We start from the raw sequence: 10,794 nt of genomic DNA on the forward strand, positions 1-10,794 counted from the left end.
CACACACACACACACACACACACACACACACTGGGTTCTCCGGAAAGTTCGTGCCGACTAATCTATATAATTTAATAAATGTATACTAAAATTTAAATCTACGTTTCAATTTTCCTTCAACATCGGCACGAACTTTCCGGACAACCCAATATATATATATATATATGAAAAAGGATTCAATCGAGTACTTTTCGCCTCTGCGAGCGCGATCGATACACTTGTTGTAAATTATCCCCATACTCGGTGGCTCAAGTTACCAAAGAAGCCGTGGCCGCGTTGGAGAAGTTCGAAATTGCTTCGGTGCGATTTCATCGGATGGATTCGCTCGTGGATACGCTCGTTTCAAACCGATATCTCCGTGCCCCAATATCGAAATCTCTTTCTAATATCTTTTCTTAGATTATAAGAATACTGTGTCGACAAAATATTCTGATAAAGTATTACTTTTAAATATCGTCAGCATTGTATATGCTGAAATAACCAGCAGTGTTATAGTTCATACATTAACAATTGTAATCGAAAATCGCTGATTTAAATTCTCCTCTTTTCTGGACTTTGTTACATTTTTCTATTAATTTTATTTTTGTGTTGCAATTTTCCATTACATTACATAAATATTACATTACATATATATTTCATATAATATAATCAAACAAATTTATTTAAAATGCAGCTAATATGTTTTTCAAAGTTCTATGGGTTTACTTAGAAACTCTTTTTTTTAAAATAGAATAGTCGAGCAATTTAAAATTCTGCCGTTACGAGAAAGAAGGTATGTCTCTGAGTGTTCGTACGTATAATATATCTAATTTAATCGTTAATCGAAAACATTTCACAATCATCGCAACACAATAGTCGAAGAAATGCTGTAATAAACTCGACTACTTCTGCTTCCGGCGAAAGGGTGACTGTTCGAACGGAACCACTACGTCTCATCGCATCTCTTTGTTCCATCTTTTCGATTTCGATTTACTTTTTCTCCTTGGATATCGGGTATGATTTCAGTATTTGGATCGAAGCTTTTCTTGTCGCGGATCTCTATTCCTCGTTAACACGTCTCTCTCTCTCTCTCTCTCTCTCTCTCTCTCTCTCTCTCTCGCTTCCCCCCTCTCTTTTCCTCTCTCGCATTGTCTTTCTCTTTTATTTTCCCATTCCTCTTCTCTGACTTCTCTCGCGCTGGCATCCCGCGGCACTCAACAGGGGCCAGTCCTTTATCTAAATGGCTACTGGGTGGCCCGGCCGACCGTGTCTCGTCTCAACAAACCAAAACTAACCCAATCACATGCTTTCCGGGCTCCGGCGCGCCTGGAAGAAACGACCCCGAGGAGAGTTGATATCCTAAGCTCAGTGATTGTCGTGCCAGCAAAACTGCGTCAGGATTTCTCGGTACTACGGTCAGGCCTGCTTGTCTGTCTGCCTGTTTGGATCGTCGTATCGCCATTGTCGTTATCATCATCGCTTGCCGGGTGTAATGGAGGTAATCCGACCTCGTTGAGAGAATATTTAACGGTCCCCCTGCCCGCGCGCGCGCACACCAACGATGTCGTGCTACTTTCCCGTCACTTCCTAGTATCGTTGTTATGCAACGTTACGACGCTACTTCGGTACTGTTTCAATAGCACAGACTAAGCAGAACGGTCGTCCTCGTCTCATTGATACGCGCTCTGAGCGAGATCGAACTCGCGTGAATTGTGTTTTACAGTCACCGGCGACGCGTTTATACACGCGACTTTGCAGATTCCGTCCGATATTGTCGTTTAAGTAGCGAATACAGAGTTGTATCGGAAACACTTCTAAACTGGATATATCGTCAAAAGAGATGATAGCATATTGTTGTGAAAATTATTGCGTCCATTTTAGATTTGAACGTAGAATTTCAGCAGGTGGCAAAAATTTATCTGACAAAATTAAAATACATATATTAAAGTCAATCTTCGAAGATCTTCAAAAGAGTGATTGAAAAAAATCCCCTTTTTTTCCTTGATTTCGGGACTGAACTGGGTGGTCAAATTTTATTTAACCTTATAATAAGACATTAATTACAAAGAAGTTCGAAGTTGAAATGACAATTTTTATCACAACTGAATCGAAGTTTATTATCGAATCAGATTTGTGAGGTCCGGTATCTTAGGTCGATACTAAATAAAATCCAACCGTTTATATCAATTGTTTTATATCCACATCGCTAACTGGCTAATTAAAAATAATGTATTAAAATAGATAAACAATAAAAAGGCTAAGAATATCAAGCTGGATATTTCTTGCTAATTAATTAAATTTAAATTTGTTTAAATAATAATAACAGTTTCGATCTGTTATCTATCACATCTTGTGACAGATAATTACAAAATAATTCGTTAAAAATTATTTCCCATTCGTTTTTTACAATTATTTTTTATGAATAGTGATGGCCACAGTAGACTTACGATGTAGCATTTATGATTTTTTCAATATTAGATGTTTCCTCACATTTGAGCATTCCTATAATCCTTTGTTATATTTTTCTTTTAATCTCCATCATAATGAAATGTAAGCATATGTAAAAAAATAATATCTCATTGGTAATTGTTAAAAATTACCTACTAGAAACTGGCGGTGTGTGCAATTGAATTGTGTACAAAACATCATTCCCGATCCAGCTGAAGGCAAAATCAACTAAACATCACACTTATTCTGGTAGCATAGACGTAAGTCCAGATCTACAATAGGTGTTTTAAGCCTTAAGCCATAAAAAATTAACCAACTACAGTCGAATGCGAGGAGAATAATTGATTCGTCCATTCCTTATGACTTAAGATTTAAAAATCTATATATTGTAGATCCAGGATAATAAATGACCTCTTTCCTCCTCCAGCTATGATAACGATTGTGTCACATTAACCTGATGTAATTAATATTTCATTGTAGAGTATCATTTTGCACATAGTTCAGTCTAAAAATTGAGGATCCAAAAAACGAGAAAAAACCATTTTTTTTCGGTCACTTTTTCTTATAAATAATGCAAGAGTCACGCTTTAGCCAATAAGGGTATAACATTTATCATACAAATAATTTTTATAATTTAATTATTTCCCCTTATCAAAATTTGAGAAAGGGACGAGGAGTAAGCGCCTCTCCTTTCGTACTTTCATGTCTGTCTTGACATCGCTATTGTGTAATAATAAAGGCAGTGTAAGACTGTATCGGTAAATATACGTAATTACGTAACGCAATAAAAAAAATGATTCTGAGAATATCTTAACTAGATTATACAGATTGGATGTCAATTTATGTCGAACATATGCTATAATATTTTAAATATCGCAATTACCGCATTCGAACGGTGCATTAGTTGACGGTGAAAACTCGCGCGCGTCACGAGCCGTTTTAAACATCTCACCGATATCTCAGGAGAGCGGAAACATTCGAAAGTGCTCGCTGATGACGATGAGCAGTTCCGTGCTCTCTTCCTTCGGTACTTCTTTTCTTCTCATCGCGCGAGCGCTCTATTATCTGCGCTGGAAGAGGAAATGATTTGCACGGACCACCCGGTACGTGACTTTTCTTTCTCGTCCACGCGCAATTCGCGACATCCCGATACTGAACGGTGTGGCGCGGCGCGACTCCCTTGTGAATTTTTTTAATTCGCTTCGCCGGTCGCCGTGTCGCGCTGTTTTCTCCCCGGCATTGCGCCGCAGCGACGGCGGCGGCAGTGGCAACGTTCGGATTTGTTTAAAATGCAAACTCGTTCGCGGTCCGCGAGGGCTTTAAAAACAGCCGCTATACCTATCCGGATTTTCGTTTGCCGTACCGTCGCAAACTTGGCTCCGCCGGGGTCTTACGCGCCTCATATAGGGATTTATGGCGGCGCTGACGTGTTTCTATTCTGAACCGTCTCGTCGCGTTGAGGAACATCTTCCTCTCGACGTGTTCTTTCTTACATGGTGTAACGCTCGTACTTTGCGAGAGTCTTCATGACTCTCTTTTCGATGTTCAAAAACGAGACATATATTTACTTATGATTTTAAAAATATGTCAATTAAATAATAATAAAATAATATGATCGATTCTGTCTATTCAGACAACAAAAAGTTTAAAATCGAGATATAAAACGTCTTGTTTTTGGACATAAAATATTTAATATTTTCAAAGCGTTTATTTTATTATTATTTAATTGATATTTAATTGATAATTTTTAAAATTATGAGTAAATATATTTTGACTCATTTTTTTTGCTTCAAACTGATCAAATTTTTCAATTTCCTTTTTAGCTTCTAATACATACATTTATAACTTTTATGTAGCTTGTGGTTTTGTTAGAATCGCAAGTTGAACAATACAGATTTCAATATTATTAAATTACAACGAATATGGTAACTTTCAAATCACTTCTGATAATTTCGTTTTATTAAATATAATTTCGTTTTATTAAAAAATAAAAACTTTTCCTTGAAATTTTCTAATTATTAAGAAATAATTTATGCAGAACAAAGATTTTCATTGCTTTTTTTATGTTCGAGAATAAATTTGTTGTCTCATTTTTCATTTAGTAAGGTGTCACGCATTTTCCTTCTGAAATTCTCATTTGTTAAAGAAAAAAGATTACTTCCTTCAAGATTCTTTTTTTCTTAAAAACGAGCAATTATTTCAAATTTTGTATTTATAATGTATACGTATCATATTTATCATCTTTTTTCAATAATTGCTCTTTCAAGAAGATTTTAATCGTATCGCAGTTGATTAGCACTTCATGGTCTTGAATGCGATTTTTAGTATCACAAAAAAGATCCAGACTCAAATAGTCACATTTAGCGTTGAGCATTAGAGGTGAATGCGGATCTCCCTGATGTATCTTTATCTCGAAAGAGACGCTGGCGAAAGTGAGATCGGGTTCTCTCGGCTTTCCTGATAATTTGACAGAGCGATAAAGCCAGTTCTACTGCTCCTTTGAGGAAGATGTTGATTCAACGGTCACTGATGCATTAGATGATCGTCTAATCATTGATGTAGATGTGAGTAAAGGTGAGGGTGAGATGCGCTTAATTAGCTTGACCGTGTAACGCGAAGCGACACGGGCAGCTGAGGGCAGCTCGGATAAAGGGCTAAATTTATCCCCGATAGTTCTTTGAGCCCCTTTGGTTAGGCACTTATTGTATGCGTGCACGCACTTCCGCGTTTTAATCCTCTGACGCAGTACTCGGTGTCTACCGCATTTAAAAGTCCTATATATAATGATAATAAAAATCTAAAAGTATCTCTAAAAGCTACGGTAAGATAATTATAATTATCGCAGGAAGTTTTTTTGTATTCTGAAGATATAAGGGCTTAATAATTTCAAGATAAGCATTTCTAAGGTGATAGATGTCATCGACATACTTTAATCCTTCGTGGTCACATCTCTTGGGAATTTTATGTTGGTTACATAGAGTTGGTTATATAACCTAATATTTTAATCGATTGCCATATTTACAGCTTTTCTTTAAAATCACAAAATTACTGAACGTACTTTAAACATTGTAGAATACGGAAATGCAGTGACTTTTTAAAGAGAGTTTTTAATTTAAAAAAAAAATCGTAAAAATTGATGTTCAAGGAACAATATGCGGCCGAAGGTACAAAAAAAGTATTTTGAACTTCGGATAAATGACAGTTTAAGTTTCATTTTAAAAAAGATCTTAGAAATATTAAAGTCTTACATCTTTTTGGGATCTTCTCTGTCCTCAGTGATCACGAAGGGTTAAATAACAAAGGAATATAATTTCAAACAAAAGATGCGGTCAATTTAAAAGCTACTTTTTGTGAAACCTGTCTATATTTGGATGCTTTACGCACTATGTGATCATTTTTGCGAGAAATATCATATTACGCACATTCCGCAATAAAAAGTTCCCATTCGACTATCTGATTGACAAACTTTTGAATAATGTTCGGATTTATGTTTATAAATGTGTATTCAATATCGATTTTTTATTAATCTATTTTTGTTCTGTATCTTTATCGAGATAAAAATTTGAAACAATTAAATAAAACATTCACATGACGATTGAATATTGTTTGAATTCTGAATTAAATCCATTAATATCTGTGCTTCGAACAGGGCAATTTGAAAGCGATAATTATTAATTCGAGCGAGGGTGATTTTTCCCCTCGAAAGATTACGCCGGTTTGCGAATGTGATCGGATAGGCGTCGCTATTGTTATCCCGCTTGACCACAGCCACTTAAGCCCGTGCGCTAAACTCCACGAGTTCAACTTTACCCTTCAACAGGTGTTTAGGGAAATACAATAATGTCGCGCATGCGCGTCGAACTTCTTGAGGTCGCAAAGTTCGCTGGAACAATCTGACCGCGACCATGCCCACGGGCGATGCCGGTACTTAGGACGAGATTAATTAAGATTACGCAGAACGCGCCGCGGTTCTCAACCCTGGCCCAGACAAGGACAAATTTCCCGCGGTTAATGAAGAATTCTGTTAATGCAGGCGAGATAGGAAACGACGAAGCTTGATTAGGAGGTTACACTGCGAGATAAAATCCAGCATCTATATTTGTCTTAATCAGTCTGAGCGAAATTCTAATGAATGCATCTCGTCTTTTTAAATATAAATGTATTATTATATAGTTTTCCACAATATTGTGACGTATTTATTGATATTACTATCTTATGTATGACAGAACAAAATAAGAACAAAATTATCGAAAAAGAGTTTTTTTTTGCAATCACAATTGATTGAAATACAGAAATCCATTCTTTTACGATATAGATAATGTAGGAAACATAGATAGCACATTATATGGCTTAATATAAGACATTTAATATTGTTTTTTCCAGATTTATTAAAATTTCATAGTTGCAATCACAAAAATTGTAATTATGTAATTAGTACTTTTTCTTTTAATTGACATAGTAAGGAAGTCTTTTTTACCGATAGCAGATAATAACTTAGGAAACTGATTTACTAGTAGTCGATAAAGTAGACTTTTCAGGTCAATGTTGGTAACAGCTTGTGACCTAAACACACTTACCGATTGGGAAACTTGAAGGGAAGTTACCTTCTCGATAATAGGTGGCGTTTGAATATAATATAGTTATTGAAGAGGTTTTAAAAAATACATGTAGATACAACAAATAGATTTATGTGTAAAACATTTGATAAATTATCGACTCGCTTAAATAATATATTCACTTTATCTAAAATTGTAACACAACGAAGGCGAAAATATAAAATCGCGTAATCTTGCTATTTATTATTAGTAACACAAGTAACATTTTATTGCACATTAAATTATATTCATACGTAATAATAAGTTTAATAAATTTCTTATCATTTCATGTATTCTGTTTACAGGCGTTAAATGGTGCCGAAGGTACAGTCCCACCTGGAAGAGTGTACAAAAAAGTCGCGATTGTGGAGAATTTTTTCGATATCATCCATGCCGTTCATGTTGATCTTGAAGGACGTCCTGGGAAGCATGCTGGTCAAAAACGCACTTACAGAACGGTAAGTTGTGACTATAAAAAATTTTATATTTTAAAAAAATTTATATTAAAAAAATGTATACACTTTCTCGGTTTAGAAATTTAAAACGTCGCATAAAAAAAATGTAAATAAAAAAGTACCATTTTATAATTAAAGACATAAGTTGACGTTCTCCAATTATCGAATTGCAATCCCATTGTAAACAATATTTCTCAGTATTGGAGTTTTTGGTATTAGACTTGTCACTAACCATCGAATATCCGTCGATCCGCGAAGCGATCGAATTCCGAATTCGGGTGTTATCGGCAAAACGCGATGAATTCCTGCATGGTTGCCCGCGACACGCGATATTTACCGTTCCCGAAGGAAGGCATCGAGGCGTTCAAGCGTCGAACACTCGATACCACACGTCATCTCACATGTTCCGGCGCGCATTCGCGTAAACCTCTCTCTTGGGTATCATATCTGTTCTCTCTTCCTCTCTCTCTTTCTATCTCTCACCCTCAGCACGCCGTCTCTTTCTATCCTTCATCGTCGGCCCCTGCGACCACCCTCCCACTCTTCGGCCTCCCATCCTCTCTCCTTTCTCTCTCTCTCTCTCTCTCTCTCTCTCTCTCTCTCTCTCTCTCTCGCATGCCGCGATCTGCTTGTGATTCAAAACCTCAGGACACTTGTTGCATTGCCTGCTTACTCACACACTCGAGCGTTTGCGCGACGGTGGAACTGTTTTACGTTCAAGTCGGCGTTAGGCGGCGGGATTCATCGGCTCCAGAGAGGAGAGCCCGCGTTATGTCACAGTGCCGCGTTGCGCAACGCGATACCACTACCGCTGTGTCAAGGATGGTGGATTTCGAGTTGATGCTGTTATATCGCAAGGGTTGCAGAAATTGACCGATTCGGTACACGCAATTTACCTTTGACGACTTGCACCTTTAATGCGCGTCCGATCGATACGTTACGTGTTACAGTTCATAGCGCGCAATTTGCCGTTCGAAGTTAATCGGAAGTTCCCGTAATCAAGCGAGAATAACGAGCAAAACTTCCGCTAAGAGCTCTGTTGAAAGTCGTAAAGTTGCAACTACATTTAAGAATGATTCATTGATTTATATTTGTTGTGAAATCTTTTAAATTCCGATTCACTGAGAAGTAAGGACTAAAGGATAAATGAAAGAGTCTTTAATAATAGTCTTTCATAAGAGAGCATTAAATACGAAAAGCTAAAATGTAGATTTTGTTTATTTAATATATAATCTGTTTGCTTAATATATAATCTGAGTTGTTTCATTATACTTAAACTCGCGTAAAGAAACGCGATAGTGTCGCTAGGCTTGGCTTAGCACTAAGACATTACCATCTCTTGAAATATGTTACGCAATACAAAATTTGTTTATTAGATAAGTACTCGTCATTCTTTTTTATAATGTCATATATTAAATATTATTATCGAGAAGAATTCTAATTATTCAATAATTTATTTTCATTTTACCGGTACTCTGATGCAATCCTTTCACAAGTCCGAATCGAAATATTACTAGTAACTGTAGACTAACAATCAATTATACAATATATAAATACAATATAAATTGTTTCGAATTTTCACTTGAGAAACATATCTTTTTTTTGCTTTTATTTTCTCTGAGTTCGTTGCAAGGTTTCGGATAAATCTTATCGAATTATATCCCTTCTTTCTTGGAATTGGTGCAGTTATACGCATACATCAGTCTCCGTCGGCTTTCTCGGCCTCTCACAGAGGCTGCCATCCACCTTGATTAAGTTATGTCGCCCTCTTCCCCTCCTTTACTTCCTTAGAGAGAAACGTTTCCTATTAAGAGGCGGCGAACATCCCTCCGGCTGAACGCCTCCTCTCGCAGAAGACATCAAAGTTCCGTTATACTGCTCATGAATTTTCCCCAGTGGGCGTCGCACGTAAAACGATGCCACGTGACAGCGATACTCGGAGAGCAGGAAGGGCCATTCGCGCGCGCATTAACGTGTTGATTGACAATGGTAGTTGCGTATTATTATTGCACGAACGTGCACTTGGGTACGATGCCTCGATCGGGTGAAATTGCTTAATTATCCGCCCGAGCGATGTTTCTGCGTGAATATACGCAAAAGTGGCGCAACGTTTGAGAAACGGAGAAAGATGAAGATCTGGTCGATATATCCTATTTCCATAGTCGCTATATTTCTGTCGTATTTTTAGCATAAAATCTGGATTAGTACTAGCAACTTATTTCTGTATTAATACATACGATTATCCTAAAATACGCGGCATGAAATTATATTATACAGGAAGAAGACTTTATCGATTTTGTCCATGGAAATGATATTAGTAATATTATCTGGACATATATTTTTATAAACTATATGGGGATTCATTTCTTGTACTTATTATATATATATATTGTTGTGTCTCACTCAAACTCATTCATCTGTCCTTATCTAATATATTACAACGCTATCTCTTAGTAGATCAAACACTTACCGCTAGACACAATTATTGCTTTGTTTATCATTCCGAATCTTTGCTCAGTGTTCGTATACACGTCATTTGCATGCACGTCATTTTCAGATCGATATAAATCATTCTTTTGAAGTTTTTAATCTTACGATTAGTTTCATAAACTCAGTATTGTTTGTGCATATAATGCGCGAGTGCTGCACTATTGTTTGGTCCATACGAACTATAAAACTTTTGTATTATGGAAACATCTACGTTAGGTTCTAGTTTGAGTTTAAAAAAATGTAAGTTTTAACTTTTTTTCTGCTTTTAATATAAAGTCTATTGCAGCACTCTCAAATTTCGCATTTATTTTAACTCAGCAAAAGGATTTTTGATTTTGTTCAGTAAATTCGGAGATTTATATCGATCTGAAAAATCCCAACAATTTGGCCACTCCAACATCCCCAAGAATTTATATTTTAGACATACGTAAGAACACAATACTAGAAATTAAATGTATGTCTATAACGATCTCAAAACTGGATCTTTTAATGCTTAAATAATTCAATCTTGAATTACTATATATACTATATATATACTTACACATATACTATATTTGTACTTCTTCGAACTGCGAGCGAAATTATTTTCCCGGACTATTTTAATTTTTAGTATTGATATATTTTTATCTTGTTTGAAAGATATATATGGATAATAAATTATAAAAGCTTTTTATAATAAAAATAACAGTGTAGTGCAATATTAATTCTTCAAATGTCATTCTTGATACGGCACACTCAGCTCTTTTAAAAAATTATTTTTTTCGAAATTTCTGTGTACTTTATTGTTTATATTTTTTTTGCTAATAGAGGTATAATATATATATATA

General features: G+C 35.9%; 1 protein-coding gene across 1 annotated transcript in view; it reads left to right on the forward strand.

The window, feature by feature from the left end:
• Positions 1 to 10,794, forward strand: part of LOC108694349 — a 48,048-nt gene that overhangs the window by 34,280 nt on the left and 2,974 nt on the right. Inside the window, exon 2 of the mRNA XM_018203775.1 lies at positions 7,328 to 7,480. Coding sequence (XP_018059264.1) covers positions 7,328 to 7,480 — 153 coding nt within the window. The remainder of the gene's footprint in view (positions 1 to 7,327; positions 7,481 to 10,794) is intronic.

This window comes from Atta colombica, unplaced genomic scaffold (assembly GCF_001594045.1).
Source record: "Atta colombica isolate Treedump-2 unplaced genomic scaffold, Acol1.0 scaffold12, whole genome shotgun sequence".
In the NCBI taxonomy this organism is placed as follows: domain Eukaryota; kingdom Metazoa; phylum Arthropoda; class Insecta; order Hymenoptera; family Formicidae; genus Atta; species Atta colombica.